The following is a 16,686-nucleotide window of genomic DNA, read 5'->3' as shown; positions in this document are numbered from 1 at the left end:
AGTTAGAGAAGTGGTATAATAAACAATCACCTGGGACTGTTGGGGTAGTTACAGATTCTAGAATGCTGGTGGGAAATACATCTAGTTATCACTTGGCACTTTAAGCAAAAAGAGCCAGAGCTGGGTGTGTATTCAAATGCAAAGCTATTATGAAGCAAACAAGTCAGCTCCTGTGGAAAGGGAGACTTAAAGCCTGCAAATGTTTTTAACTTCAAGGTGTACTGCACCTCCACCAGTACATATCTGTCTTAGTCAGGGTTTCTCTTGCTGGGATAAAACATTATGACCAGAAACAACTTGGGGAAGAAAGGGCTCATTTCCTACACCTCTCAGGTCGCATTCATCAGTGGGGAAAGTTGGAGCAGGGACACAAGGCAGGGCAGATACCTGGAGGCAGAAGCCATGGAGAAACAATGCTTACTGGCTTATTCTCAATATGCTTAACTTCCACCTTCCCCCAGAAGAGCCCACTGAACTAGGAGAACTCAATGGCTTTTATAGCCTAAAGTTCAAATACCACAATTCTCCCAAAACCGCATGGTCAGATCTGTCACAGTAATATCCCACTTCTGACACAAATCTGTCTTTTGTTGTCAATTACAGTAATAAAGCAAGAGAATGGGTGTTTCAGCCTACACCTCCAGGTAACAGTCTATCACTGAGGAAATCAGGGCAGGAACTCAAGACCTGAAGGGAAGCCATGGAGGAATGCTACTTCTTGGCTTGCTCCCCAAAGCTTACTCGGCCAGCTCTCTTACCCCATGCAGGACCACCAATCCAGGGGTGGCACTGTCGCAGTGGGCTGGGCCCTTCTACATCCATCATCAATGAATAAAACACCCACAGGCTTGTCTACAGGCCAGACTGACAGATGAATCTTCTCAGTTATGATTTCCTCTTCCCAGGTGTGTCCAGGTTGTGTCAAGTGAACAAAAAACCAAGCAACACACTATCTACAGCCCCTATACTGGGAAGGCTAAGGCAGGAGGACAGTGGGTTTGATGTCAATGTGGGCCATGCAAGAAAACCTGGCCTAAAATAAAACAGTGAAGTAAACAAATCCCACTAAATAATAATAATAATAGAATGATATACTAGATAGAAAGAATAAAATCTGAACTCTACAACCCACAGGCTACTCACTACCTCATTTTGCTATTTTCTTTCCCCTAATTGCATTCTCAGACATAAACATAAAGCAGTCATTTACAGAACCACATTGTCAACGAGCACTTACCTAATGTTTAATCCCAGAATAATACGTGCAAGAAAATTACTGTAAGTAATGCTGCATTAAGACTTTTAACTTACTTGGGAGGAGTTGGAAATTAAGCTAAGATAAACATTATGTGGATGGGGCTATTAGAAGATTCATTCATAGAACTATTTGCAGATACTGGCTGAGTAAAACTCTTTTCAACAAGTTTTTTTGTTTTTGTTTTTTTTAAATACCAAGGAAAAGCTTTGGTAACACTACTGATACTAAGGGAGTTTGGAGATGCTGGACTTGGACTACATCGCACCAGCATGTACCTCTCAATATTTCTACCCGCTTGAAGGGCCCACTCCTCAGGCACTCACCGATGTCGTCGTCAGTCCTGTCTATCGGGTCCTTCTCCAGGCAGTCCCTCACGATGTCCCTGCTCATCAGGGGGTCCGAAGCCCTCTCGATGTCTTCTTCATCGTCATCGTCCTCAGAATCCACGGCCGTCTCCGGCAGTCCGCTCAGGTCCATGTCACCAGCCTCGCTCTCCGTGGCCTTGCATCGGATGAGAAACAGATTTTAAAAACTCTTTTAATTCAGTCAGTCACAGGGCACCTAAGAGGTAAGAACAATTACAGCGCAAAATAATTTGTGGCATTTATTCTTCTACAGCTAGTTGGGAGTCAGCACCCAACAGGGAGCTGTGTACAAGCAAAGAGAAATCTCGAAAGTTGAGTAGCTGTATTTCCAGTTAAAATTATGGACAAAATAAATTTTGCCTCAAAAACTAGAATTTATGATAAGAAAAGCAGATAAAAACATGAAGTAAAAAAGTAGCACTTGTTTTCAGTTTTAAGAAGGAATGACTTCTGCTGAGTTTAACGATTCGCTATCTTCAGTGATCTCTCTCACAGGAGGATTGTTAAAGCTGACAGAACCGTTTCCCCGCTGGTCTTGGGAGAAAGAGCCATAAACTGAAGGTAGCTTGAGCACCACGGCCACCAAGCATCACCACCATCTGAATTATTCCAATGGACACTGGAACCTTAAACCATGAAACAGGGCAGAAGGCTAGACATATATGTAGTTTATATTTTAATTTTTATTTTTTTACTCATTGGGGGCCCAAACCCAGCTCCCAAATAAACACATGGAGACTTATGACTTATTCTTTCTTATGAATGTCAGGCTTTAGCTTGCCTTGTTTCTAGCCAGCTTCTCTAACTTAAGTTATCCTGTTTCTCTTTAACTACGTTTTACCTCTGGGATTTTTACCTTCTTTATTCTATCTTTCTTTCCTCCCTACTCCATGACTGCCCGTGTGGCTGGGTGGCTGACCGCTGGCATCCTCCTCTCCTTCCCCTTTTCTCACACCTCCATCTAGATTTCTCCTTCTATAGTCTCTCTGTCCACCAGCCCCACCTATTTCTCTCTCCTGCCTTCCTACTGGTCAGCCAGCTCTTTATTAGACCAATCAGCTGTTTCATCTTAGGCAGGCAAAGTAACACATCTTTTCAGAGTTAAACAAATGCAGTATAAAAGAATGAAACACATCTTTGCATCATTAAAGGAATATCCCACAGCATAAATGAATGTAACATATCTTAGACTAATATTCTACAACACATATACACCTAAAAGCATATACTCCTCTATTCCATTAGCACGTAGCTAAATTATAACTGAACATTTTCTTAGTTACCAGAATCACTAATTTCAAGATGGCTTTTAGTCTAATCTGAATACATAGAAACTGCCATCCTTCAAGTCAATCTAGTCTTTAATGACTTGTTGTTCCAGAGTATCCATCAAAGTGGTCTTATTTGACACGGTAGTCATGGAATTCGCTAACTGCTTCTGCATCCTAAGGAGGAATTTAAATATATACTAACTACATCAACCTTGAACATCATAAACATCTTTTTCCTCCTGAAAAACTGAACTCAGATGATGTGTAAAATTAACTTTGCAAAAACAAGTTATTATACAGTTTACTAACTTAAAATCATAGCTCACATGATTTTCAAAGGTAACAGAGATATTTCAGAATTGGCCACTGGGAAAAAAATTAAATTCTAAGTGTAATTAAATTTAGCATGCCTTTAATCCCAGCACTTGGGAGGCAGAGGCAGGTGGATCTTCTGATTTCAAGGCCAGCCTGGTCTCCAGAGAGCATTCCAGGGTACCCATAGAAACCCTGCTCTGAAAAACCAACCAATCAACCAATCAATAAACAAAGTAAATAAATAAACAGATAAGACAGAGAGATGATAGATAGATAGATAGATAGATAGATAGATAGATAGATAGATAGATAGATAGATAGATAGATAGATAGATGATAGACAGACAGACAGATAGAGATAAATATAAAATTAAAAAACAAAAATAAATTAGTAACAGACTAGCACTGAATCCTTTAATATGCCAGGCAATGCTGTGAACTCTACAAGCTCTGACCTTATTTAACCCTTACAACAAGCATATGGATACCTTTCACTATTTTCTAACCTTCAGGTAAACGTCTTTTCCCCAAGGCCAGGGTCATGCTGCGACATGAGCTGAGAACCCAGGAATTTTAACTTCAGAGTCTTAATCATTTTCTTGTAATTTAATTCAGTATTTAAAGAATGAATGACAGAGTTTTTATTTTTACCGTTCTGGGGACTGAACTCGGGACCTTGGTATGTGCAGTGAAGCGCTCACCACTGGGCTACAGCTCCAACCCTGAGGAACTTCCTTTCTGACTTCCCGGTCCACACCAGGGTGCATGACACCTAATCTAGCATCTTGACGCAATCCACAAACAACTATTACAATTTCTCTAGAGTAGCAGTTTCAATCTCATTTTCGGTTTGGGGTATAGATTCCAAACCAAAGGAAGTACATTATAAGAAAAATCTAACAGGAAAATAACTGAAAACAGAAAATCTAATATCTCCAAAGCTCCAGAAACAAGGGTCACGACACTTGCAACCGCTGTAAGTAAAACTGCTCCAGACAGAAGAATCTGTCACACTGAAAAATACGATGCAAAATTGGAATTCACGAGTCTCCTGTGGATACCATGGGGATGCTGCTGCAAGCCAAGGGTGTGGTCACAGAAGACATAACTACCCCCCCCCCCGACTACAGAAGCTAGACTGAGACGATCGGCTAGTCCCTGTATGTTTTCTCCCAGTTCCCCATCCCACTGAAGATTACCAAGACCCATCATCACCCTGTCAGTTCGGAGCCACACCCGGCCTCTCTAGTCAGCGTCTTCGCTACCAGCACTCTGTGAAGGGGTACTAGGATGAAAGGAACGGAAGCGAACGAAAAGCCTTTTCTTTAAATAATAACTTACGTGACTAAAGGCTATGTGTTGATTTAAAAACAGAAAATACATGTTAAAATATTAAATATATTTTATACTGAAGAAATTATTATCATTTAAATGAAATATATCTACATTTTGTTTTGTTTTTTTGTTTTGTTTTGTTCCACTCCCCACTGCAGGTGTCGGGATGTGTCCAGCTAGCTGAGTATCTGCTGCTGAACTACATGCTGAATCTTTTTTTTCAGTCTGGCCATTGCTTTATTACTCAGACTTTTGGCTGGGCCCAGACTTAGAAGCTCTCAGCGAGGACAGCTTGCATCTCTTAGCAATCTGCTCCTGCAGCTTTTCCTTGGTGCCTTCATTCTCTTCTGGCATATTATTCTGCAGCCTCCTTATTTTTCTTAGTGCATTGTTTCTTCAGATCAATATGTCACCATTTGTGCGCTGGACACGAGGAGCACGTGTGTTCTGGTCCTGCACCTCTTACATTCTTTGTTTAAGGGATTTCTGACAACATAGTAGAGGCCATCATCTTGATGGGAGTCTGAAACGCTTTTGGATTCTGCCGACTTTTTTGGGACCCACTGCCAAGGTTCAGTAGTATCTATCAGTCCAGGAATATCTTTTTATTTTTTATAAACGATAACCACGTTGAGAACTCTCAGACTGGAAACCAAAATGATCCTGAACGGACTTCCTCTATCCAGTTTAAAAAGAATGCCCCTTATTCAACAGCAGGTACGGTCCGTCACAGGTAGAAGGGAGCCTGCTTAATGGGGAAACCTTGGTTTTTGTCCCCACACTGAGACCACACAGACCTTGGTCTTTGTCCCCAAACCAAGACCGCAGTCCTTTCTCTCTTTACCCAGAGCATCAGCAGCCGCTTCTGGGACCTTCTGCGGCCATGCATGCCTCATAGAAAGTATGGTGTTTGTGTGCATCGTTGTCCACTACAGTGAGTTTCTGACAGGGAAGGAGAGCCATGTGCCCTAGGAATGGTGCTGCCCACAATGGGATGAGCCCTCCTCCACCCATGAAGAACCAAGGCAATCCCTCACAGACAGGCCCACTGCCCTGATAAAGATAATTACTCGATTGACGCTCAATTATTGGCTATATCAAATTGAAGTTAATTTTAACTAGGACAGGGAGAGAGGAAGTATTTGTGAGGGCAGGGTTTGTTTTTTTTTTTAAACTACAGCTAATTTTACATTTGGTAAGTACGTTAATTCAAATTGCAAATATTTTTTAAAAATGAAAAAAATCTAAAAGCAACTTGGGCTTTATGTTTCCTAGGGGACATTTACTCTCTGTAAACTGTTTCACTATGTGCACTTAACTGTTAATCCTAGGAAACAGAGGTTTTTTCAAATCATAATTAGCTAGTCTACTTTAATTGGAATTTAAAAACATTTAAAAAAGAATTAATAAACTCAGTAATTTACAAATTTAACAGGAGTATAAAAACTACAGCTAAGTTAAAAGAAGATGTTAGAAATAGAGGACCTGGGGAGATGGCTCAGCAGTTAAGAGCATTTGGCTGCTCTTCCACAGAACCTGGGTTCAGTTCCCTGAACCCACAAGACAACTAAGAGTCAGTCCCTGGGTATCTGGTTCCCTCTTCTGGCCTCTGTAGGCACTGCACGCACATGATGTGCATACACACACACACACACACACACACACACACGCAAAACACCCATACACATATTTTGAAAACAGAAAATCAACAGCCAACATTTAGAGGTTGTATCTGAACTAAAGGTAAAGTCTGAGGACAGCCCCACACTGTAATCCATCCTTCTCTGAACTTGCCTCTTTAAGGCTCCTTATCTCCCAAGAGAGCAAAATTCTTTAACAAAGGGAAAATTATTATGGCCTGTTGGAGAGAAAAGAGATTCCTTGCTATATTAAAAATTCCCATCTATAAAGACTACTTTTCCTTGATAAGCCCATACCCTCATTTGGGTATGTCTTATTTTCTTCTTAGATAAACCTTTCTCTTAACCCTGTGCTCAAGACTTTTAATTTTTTTTTTTTTTTTTTTTTTTTACCAGCTAGGTCTAAAACTTATTTTGGTATGGAGGCTAACTCCTCAGGCTGCTTAGATAACAGTGTGGAGCTATGCCCCTGTCCCCTCACCATGGGCATTCCTGGGGCTCTTGCCAGGGTCCACCCTGAAGCATTTACTGGTGAGTTTGCCTGCCACTTGTCTGGTCTGTCTGCTGAGCATGGCTTGTTCTTTACATCTGTGGTTCCTTTGCTTCTGCTTTTCTGACCAGAAGATCCACCTCACGTTTGGTAAGTGTGCTAGCACAAAGGACAGAAATCTTGGACTTATCGATGCCCCACTCCTGGGTCAGACGGGACAATACGTGCCATTTCAGAGGACATCATCAGGCCAGCTAATCCCCCAGATATACTAAGCCACTCTCCTGCCTCCAAGAGGTTAGCCTGAGGCTACAAGGGAAAGGAACTTGTGGATGACCAGAGGAAGAGCAGCCGCTCAAGCAGTGCTGAGGGACAGATTCTGAGAACCGGCTGTGTGGGGTAAGGGTAAAGGACAGGCCACCACTGCCTGGTTGAGGAAAAGAGCCATATCCTAGACTGTCACTGGTCAGGCAGACGGTTCCTGACCCAAGAACCTGTATTTCCTTTCTTTCCTTTTCTCTTTTCCTTGAGACAGGGTCTCACTGTATGGCCTTAGCTGGCCTAGAGCTCAGTACATAGACCAGGCTGGTCTTGAATCCACGGAGATCCACCTGCCTCTGCTGGGACTAAAGATTTGTACTACTATACCTGACCTTCACACACACACACACACACACACACACACACACACACACACACACACACTATGGGACATATAGTTTTAACCTCAATATAAATTAAAACATTGAAAAAATCATAGTTGTTAACAATACCAGAAGACACTGTCTTCAGTTTATATGACAAACATCACCTTTCAATCTTTGCTGCTACAGACCCTAAAGCATCTTCCTCACCCCCAAGTACACCTGAATTTTTTTTTTGTAACTCTATCATGTGAGTCTCTGATAATTTTTTCATGTTTTTTTTTCTCCTTGAGGGAGGGAGGGGTCCAAAGATGAACTATGCAATAAAACCTGTGGCCACTTCCATTTTTTTTTTCACTCATTTTTTTGCACACTAAAATAAGTATTTTTGGTATGCTAATGAAAATTCCCATATGGAAATTTAAGTGTTTTGTGATATATAAAAAGGTCTGAAAGATGTATACTGAGTTAGAAATTTAAATACTCTGAATTTCTTTAAAACTAATGAAAAAAAAAACTTTGGGTCCATAAACTGTTTCTTAAAACTTTAAAATGCTATTTGTTTATATAAACAGCACTCACTGGAATTGTAAGATAAAAGTTTCTTTAAGCTATAATAAAATTCAAGGTCATATAGACTTTGGTAAGAATTTCCTTCCAAAACAGATTCTAAAGAAAAAAAAAAACAATTAAAATTCTATTCATTTATGTAATAGTAAATGGATAATGCAAGAAACAATGCATTTTTCCATCCAGAAATATTCTTAGAAGCCAGGCATGGTGGCACATGGCTTTATTCCTAGCACTCAGGAAGGAGAGAGAGGCAGCTGAAGAAATCTCTGAGTCTAAGGCCAGCCTGGTCTATATACTGAGTTTCAGGTTAGCCAGGGCTACACAGGGAAACCCTGTCTCTAAAAACAAAACAAAACAAAAAGTTGTATGATCTTGGATACCTTTCAATATCTTCTTTTCTGCAAAACTATGTGTGCCTGGGTACTGTCTGCATGAGCTCAGATTTCCACATCCTTTACATAGTAACGACTTGGCAAACTGAATCTGTGCTCCCATGCCATGGTCATTCATGTTTGGCTCCAAAGTAAACTATTTTTTAAGGGAAAAGACTTTTTATGTGTTGATGTGACCATAAGATGATAATATTGCTGCTTTTTAGTTGAGTCAGACTTATATACCGAGTTCTGTCTGTAGACAAATGAATGAGACACTTAGAGTAACAAGAACGAATTCCGTGATCATCCAACACTCTGCCAACTGGTGACAACCCAGTGGTAGAGTTGCTTCCTCAACTATGCACAGCACAGCAAAGTCTGTGAAACACAAACAATGCCTCATATATAAAACATGCATCCATAATGTGTGCACAGACATCTACTTTAGAGCTTTTGTCTCTAAAAATTCCAAAACGCCCCCAAGCAGAGGAGACTGAGGAGTCCTTCTTACCTGGTAAATATCAGAAAGACTGCTGCTGCCAGAGTCACTGGTGATGCTACATCCTGAATGGCTGGAGGACACGTGGGTCACCTGTGGGTGGAGGCTGTCAGTGAGGTGGAGCTTTGTGAAATCTGCAGGGAGCTACAGAAGCAGCAGAAGAAAAAGAAAAAAGAATGGGCTTACAATTTGAATTGAGAACTTCAAGAAGGCACTTAAAACTATGATGCTGCCCCCACTGCAAAGCACTGAGCACTAGGAAAGATACTTCCGTCCACAGACTCAAAACTACTCAATACTGTCCTATTAACCAAATTCACAAAATGTTAAAGTCTATGAGCATACAATGAACCTTAATAGTGTTAAACTAGATGTCTAAATAGGTGGGTTAAGCGATTAAGACACATGGATGAACATTTATTTTGGTAAAGTACAATTTCCAAGTAACAAATAAGTGAACAAATTACCCTAACTCTATTTGTTAGCAATTGCCAACCAATGCAACTTTGTAACAACAGTTTAGATAGCTAGCTAAGGAAACAGACTTCTGGGTCACTCATGTTCAAATAATATTTAAAACTTTTTTTTAAGCAAGCATCCTGGAAGCAATGAATCATATTGCCACTTACTAGGTTATATGAAAAGTGATAAAACACCTAAGAACTTGACATTTAAGCATCTACAGACAACATTCACTTTTCTATACACATACCCCCCTCCTTGTTTACCCACTAGGTTAAATGCATCATCCCAATAGCACTGACTAGTAATACATTAGAAAGCATACGCTAGTTGGAATGGTAAGACACCGATCATACTTCTGTTTGCTGCTGCATACTGATCCTCTTTAGCTAGTAAAATCTAGTAAGGGCTTGCCTCAGAGATCTTCCAGTCACTCCTTATACCCTCATCGCCTCTTCAAAAATGCAGTGCTACCACATAGTTAGAAATAAGACTTCCAAGGAGATGCTTAGGCTTTAATCCATAAGTTCTGATGCCTTAAGAAAAATGGATTTCCACCCTACATACATTCAGACCTGCCTAGATGCCAACACTCTCCATCCTACGTATACATGTTTCCCGGTAGTTACAAGTCGGTTGCTAAATGCTACTGTCAACTTTATGACACACAAAGTACATAAGTCTTAAACATGAATTTATTATACAGCGTGCAATTAGATGGCCAATAGATAAAAACTCCTATGTTCACAGATATCAGAGAAGTGGCCGGTAAACATGCCACAAACATTACCTATCTCCCATGTGTGCTCACTGAAGATGCTGTGAGATACATACAACTTAGGAGAATAGCAACTAACTCTCCATAGGTGCTAGACAGGTGTATCAGCATGCCTACATTCAGAATCTATGCCTATAACTACAAAATAAGTAACCGAAACCTAGTGATTATCACTCATAAATATGACTGAGATCGACATGTGCCACATGGAATTTTTTAATTAAACATGTTGAATGAACTAACAAACAAATACCTAGTGAATTTCTCCTCACTCAATGATTATTTACTCAAAGCTCGCAGGAATCCTCTCTTCAAGATCTACTCCCGGGACACCCTTCCTGCCTGCCTTCACTTTGTGGAGAAGGCTCGAGTGGTCAGAGCTTGAATCCCGCCCAGCTCTCATACACTAATGTGGACTAGCCCATGGCTGCTACAGCGAAATGGTTCCCTAAGTCAAGAACTGCAGACTAAAAGAGAACCGGTTTTACTCTTAACAATTCAGTTCCATTTATCATGTGTTTGCTGTCTCCCTACTGTGACAGATGCTCAGCTAGTAGCAGGGACTACAAAGATGAGTAAGATGTCTCCAATCGCAAATGCAACCTCTGCTAACCCAGAACTCACAGACAAGTGTTAATGAGCAGCAGAAGAGGAAATTAAATCTATTTTTTCAAAGTGTTATTTTTAACTGCTGGAGATCAAACTCGAGCCTGTGCTATGTGAGGCAAGCTCTCCCCCGCCCCCACTACTGACCCATGCCCCGAGTCCCCATACCAGTTTGAACTCCCTTCCCACCATCTGTGTTCCATGGGTGAGAGCACAAAATAATGACGTACTAAACTCAGAGTAAATGGTAATTAAATACTTCCTAAAATTAGAAACAGAAATACAGATGTACTGTATAGGACACACACAAAAAAATCTTTTGCCATAAATGGGAATAGCAACACAGATGTAAATTTTATTGAGTATGGGTATGGATCAAGGTCGCAGGAAGCAAAGGCTATAAAAGGCATCCCTGTGAGGTGCAGTGGGATGTGCACTGGTTTGGTCCTACCAGGTCTGATGGAGAAACAGCCAGAGGCTGCTGGGATAATAAGAGCTCTTGAGAGTCAAACAAAACAACAAAGTGTGGGTGTTGGAAGTGCTGAGGCTGACAGGTGCAAGCCCCATGCTCCAACCAGGCTTCCCACTAACGGAGAACGCTGGGGAGACTTACTGGGAGTCTAGATTAACATCTTCTAAACAGGCACACTGTACAAGCAAGAGTCAGTATTTTGCTCTGCCCCAGCTTGACCCAGTGCTGACTTATACTGTTAGTGCACAGTATCGAAACAGGAATTGCCTCACGACTTCAGCCCTAAATCTGTTAAAATAAATAAATAAGGAAGTTTTATGAACCTGGGACTATACCCAATAATTATCTTACTAAAGCAAATAAAGAAAAACTAACAAATTTTAAACACTCTGATCTTTAAAATTTTTAATTGTTTGTGCATATTTATGTCTGTGTCTGTGCCGTAGCACCCTGGAAGACAGGGCAATTTGTATCGGTTGGCTCTCCTCTTCAACCATGTAGTTCCCAGGGACCAAACTCAGGCTCTGTCAGGTTAGAATCAAACACCTTTACCTACTGAGATATCTCGATGGCCCAGCATTTCAATCAGAAGACCAATATACTTAACTAGAAATTCACTAGTAATATAATTAAAAGGAATCCATTATATATTACAGTAACACATATGGATATATTACTGCTCAAATTGTTCACGGATCCATACAGTCCTAAAAATATATTACTGGTAGACCACAAATTTTTGTTTGTTAGGATGAGTGTTTTGTTGATGCTGTTTTGTTTTGGTTCTTTTAAGACAGGGTTTCTCTGTACAGCCCTGGCTGTCCTGGAACCTGCTCTGTAGACCAGGCTAGAATGGAACTCATTGAGATGCACCTGCCTTTCTGGTTTTTTTGGATTTTGATGGGTTTCTGTTGTTATTGTTGTTGTTTGTGATTTTGTTTTTATGTTTTGTTTTGTTTGTTTTTGTTTTTTGAGACAGGGTCTTACTAAGTAGTTCTGGCTATGCTGAAACTTGACATGTAAAACAAGCTGGCTTTGAACTCAAAAAGACAATACATTCAATAACATTCTACAAAGACCAAGACTGAGTTCTCTGCCTCTTGTTTTCCAGTGCTCCCACGATAGCTGCCATGGAAGCAGAAATCCCTGAAGAGGGGGAGTTGCTGGCAATAACAGCAGGGCGCTTCTAGAACCAACTACAGTCAAGCTTGATGAGCCTCCGAGGAATGGTACTTAGTTATCCTAGACGAAAAAAATACTCACTAGAGTATGGAGTTCGGGAAAAGAAAGAGTAAAAATCAAAGAGAAAGATTGGTAAGGGATCTATGGAGGATTCTAAGCTGTCCTCCCTGTGAACGAAAATAAATATAGGGGTTCCTCTGATATCTCAAATCCCTGTATGAGATGGCATACGGTTTGCATGTGACCTATGTGCAGCCTCTCCTAGACCTTACATCATCTCTAGATCACTCGTAACTAACGGAACACAGATGCTATGCACGTTCACAATGCATTGCTTCTGAAACAAAAGCCTCAAGATACTTAAATATTCCGTGTAGCTGCAGTTTTTCACTTCAGGTATTTCTGAGCCATGGCTGATAGGGAGAGCCAACTAACTGCAGTTTGTTTGAGAAGAAAGCATCACGCAGAATCAAAAGCCTTAACTAGTAGGCAATTTTGAGCTACTTTAAAGCTGTAGCACGCTCTTAAACACACATGCACAGATGTACTTAAGCCCACATACAATGAATGCAATGACCGTCTTTCGATAGACACCCATAAGACATTTCCCATCTTCTCTTACAGTTATATAGATACCATGCAATGAATCGAAGTCTATCGGGTGGGAATAATCAGAAGTGATTATGTGCCACTTCTATATCGTACTGATGACAATTTCCCCAAAGACTCTCTGGAATCTATCCCCTTCCTTTAGCGAGAGCCACTGCTGAAAACAATACAACAGAGCTACATGCTTTGAAGGAGGCCAGGAACTTCCACTCTGTACTTAAGGCAGGAAATGCCCATCAATCAAGAACACAGGACCTTACACAAAGGATAATAGACTTCAATTGTATTAAAACTACCGTATTTTGTTTGGTTTTGTAAAATAGCAAATATGAACTCAAAAAAACTATACTTATTCTCATGAACTACCTATGGGAAATTTAACACAGTAAAATCTATAAAAAATCTTTAACGTCCTTACGGAGAAAGGTGTGATTAACACTCAGACCTCTCACTCCACAGGATCAGGCTCAATCTAGATCAAACAAACACTAAAGTCCATTTACTTATTCAGTTAATTACGCGGTCAAATATTTACTGAATTCCAGGCTTGCTAGCTAGAGCAAAAAGGAAAGCTGACTCCAAGATTTAATGCACCTACCTACTAGTAGATGGAAACCGATAATTAAGGGAGAAAAGTATCACTCAGTGGTAAGAACAGCCTTCAGCAACGATGAAAAGTAACTGAAGGGACAGACAGTGACCTCACAGCCATGGAGACTATGCTCCCATAACCTATGAGTCCATGAATAGTTTTTCATATATACAGAGAGAGCACTTCCAATCACTTCCCCCGTCATTTCCTGTCAGTTTCTGTGCTGGGCACACACACAGTTTAGGTAATTTCAACTGTTATGCTCTAGTGTCTCTCCCAGGTGTCCACACTGCCCGCTTCTTCTGGAAGTCTCCCCTGCCCTCTCCACTATGACTTCTAGAAAACTGCCTGCCACAGAACTTAACATACCTTGTACAGTAGCTGCTGATGTAACGAGCAGTTCTCTTGCTAGATGTGTCTGCAGGGAACACATCTGTTGCCACCCTCACACTTTCCCAAACACAAGCACAGCAGATAGCGAACACCTCCCCTCCACGAATTCTCAGCCCAGAGTGGAGCCGGAGACCCTGCACTTGAACGAAGCAGAATGGGGTAGCAGCCTGACCCCACCGTTCTCTCTGCCAGATCTGTCACCGCCCCCTCTATCAGCTATTATATGTAGCACTATCAGAATACAGCTAAGTGATTTTTACTACACAGAGGAATGAAATTCTCTTCTTTCCGAAATGAAGTTAAGCAACAAATTTCCCATAAAGCCAGGACAGAGGAGTTAAGAATGAAACTTCTTGAACTTAAAAATTTTCAACTTCCTGATTCTTGGATTGCGACAGAGAAGCCTGGCAGAGGGGCACAACTCCACTCACAGCTTCAAGGCTCATTCTTTCACTTAATTATTCAACAGGCACACTGATTTACTGCCATCCTCAATGAGCCCACCATGGCTCAGGAGCTAGAGTGATCAGGACCAGCTAAACTGCACACTCCTGGAGGAAGGAGCCTGAGCAAGAGTAACAAGAGATGTTAAAAAGCACAACCAAAACTGCATGTGTGGCTGCAGCGAGGGCTGGGGACAGAGTGGGTGGCCCGGGAACTGGGAAGGCGGCTTGACACCGAGAATGAGAAGGGACTGAACACAAAGGAGCCAGTCAAACCAAGACCTACAGGAAAAGCAGAGGACGGCGGGAAGTGGTAACCCAGGGAAAGGACAGAGAGTAAAGCCACAGCTGAGCTGGGCGAGCCATGGGGGCTGGCCAGGGCAGGGGTTGCGCACTCAAAGCTGTGACAGCCCACAGTTTGCAGCCAGGAAGGTAGAATGTGGGCAGCAGGGACAAGAGTCACTATAGCAGTCTTCTTAGGAGCTAAATAGAGACGTGCTCTTTGAACAAGTGGTTGATAATATCCACTTATGATTTCTAAGATCATCCAGAAAGGGGCTGGAGGAAAAGGAAAGTGAGAAACAAGTCCACCTGGAGTGCAAGGTGCCAAGCAAACCACCACCACCACACACACACAGAGACACAGACACACACACACACACACCTGCAGCAAGCCTCTCAAAGCTGACAACAATCTGGAGGAGCCTCGGTATTCCACTATTCAACTTTTTCAAAAAATAAAAATTCTGTCTGTTGAAAGCACCGTAAAGGGATGGCAAGGGTCACCACTAAATCTTAAAATTCAGTGATGTTACACAAACAGATAACCAAGTTTCTTAAGCACAAGCTCTTGACCCAGTTAGAATTCTCAATGACTACAGAATGCTATTTTCAATCAGCACCTAGCATCACCAGTCTGCACTGGGAACTCTCAGACGACACTGGCTGTAGAAGACATGGTCAGCTCCACATTGGCGGGAAAATCACTTTCCTGCTCGGTGGCTCATCTTACCCACTAGTGTGGACCAGACAAGAGATCAGCCCTACACACCCAACCAGAGAGTTGTGAGAACACAGAGAAGGCTGCAGTGGGAGGATTCCAGAGTCGTGAAACACTAAGCAAATGTGAGTTGTATTCAAGCACAAGGCCAGGCCCGCTAGGGTTTAAGGGTTCATTCAGCACAATCTCCTTCTTCAGTTGAGCCTATGGAAGGGATACTAGGATATCTATCACCAATGCACAGCACTGCTAACACAAGAGTTCAGGCTATACTTTCATATAATAGAAAAACCAACTTACATAGCACCCAACATTTGTACATTATAAATGATAACATTTGGAACAAATGATTACCTTTGGAAGCAGTACTACTTTAAAAAATACTAAAAAGGAGCAGTAACTTGCAAGTCATTATTAATGGCATTAGTTAAAATAGTACAAAAATTAACATAGTGTTTTAAACATAATTTTATCACATACGCACTCATGGCTTAACACTGTAATGTCCTGATCATTTTACTTAAGATGACAGTTGGACTTGATAAAATAAACTCCTGAGTGTCCCCAGCTAACACCAACCAACCAACTAATCAACAAATTCCCGAGTTTCCTATCTCACCATCACCCCTGTCATAATAACCCATACTTACAGTCTCCCTAAGTAGAATTGTCTGATCTCTAAAATTTCATTTATCTAAAATTCCCAAGTAGCTTATACACAGAAAATGTTTGCCCCTAAGGTAGGCAGTGCTCATTTCCACTTTTCAGAGTATCTAGAACTTGGAACAAAATCCTGGAACACTCCTAACCTCATGACAAAATCCTGGAACACTCCTAACCTCACTTGCCGTCACTGCTGCAAACGTGCACTGGTCAGTTGCTGACACTGCTGGCTGCTTCTGCCTTGAGCCTTCATGTCTATTTACATTTAGTCACAAAGGGGAAGGGAAAACATACTTACAAACAAGTATCTGTAAATTCTAAATCATCACCATCTGCCCATACCTCAATTTTTATACTTCTATTAATTCATCTCTCAAACTTCCATAGATCTCTATGCCATGGCTTTACACTCTAGAGCTGTGGTTCTCAACCTTCCTAATGCTGCTATTCTTTAACACAGTTCCTCATGTAGTGGAGACCCCAACTATAAAATGATTTCTGTTGCTACTTCATGATTGTAACTTTGCTACTGTTATGAATCGTAATGTAAACACCTGTGTTTTCCTGTGGTCTTAGAAGACCCCTGTGAAAGGGTTGTTCAACCCCAAAGGGCTTGTGACCCATAGGTTAGAACCACTGATCTAGACATTCAAGATAGAGAGATTAATCTAACAGTTGAGGGCCCCACTCACATGAAGCTGATATTCCAAGAGGGATAACAA

At 41.3% G+C, this 16,686-nt stretch overlaps 1 protein-coding gene across 6 annotated transcripts in view; it reads right to left on the bottom strand.

Annotated features, from left to right (window-relative positions):
- Rapgef2 (Rap guanine nucleotide exchange factor 2) overlaps window positions 1-16,686 on the bottom strand; it is a 203,968-nt gene that overhangs the window by 42,130 nt on the left and 145,152 nt on the right. For all 6 annotated transcript variants that reach the window (XM_057756814.1, XM_057756813.1, XM_057756812.1 and 3 more), the window contains 2 exons: window positions 8,777-8,908; window positions 1,582-1,759 (listed from right to left, as the gene is read on the bottom strand). In XM_057756814.1, the coding sequence (XP_057612797.1) occupies window positions 1,582-1,759; window positions 8,777-8,908 (310 nt within the window). The remainder of the gene's footprint in view (window positions 1-1,581; window positions 1,760-8,776; window positions 8,909-16,686) is intronic.

This window comes from Chionomys nivalis, chromosome 24 (assembly GCF_950005125.1).
Source record: "Chionomys nivalis chromosome 24, mChiNiv1.1, whole genome shotgun sequence".
In the NCBI taxonomy this organism is placed as follows: Eukaryota; Metazoa; Chordata; class Mammalia; order Rodentia; family Cricetidae; genus Chionomys; species Chionomys nivalis.
Note: the sequence above shows the minus strand (reverse complement) of the source record. Positions and strands in the feature narration are given on the sequence as shown.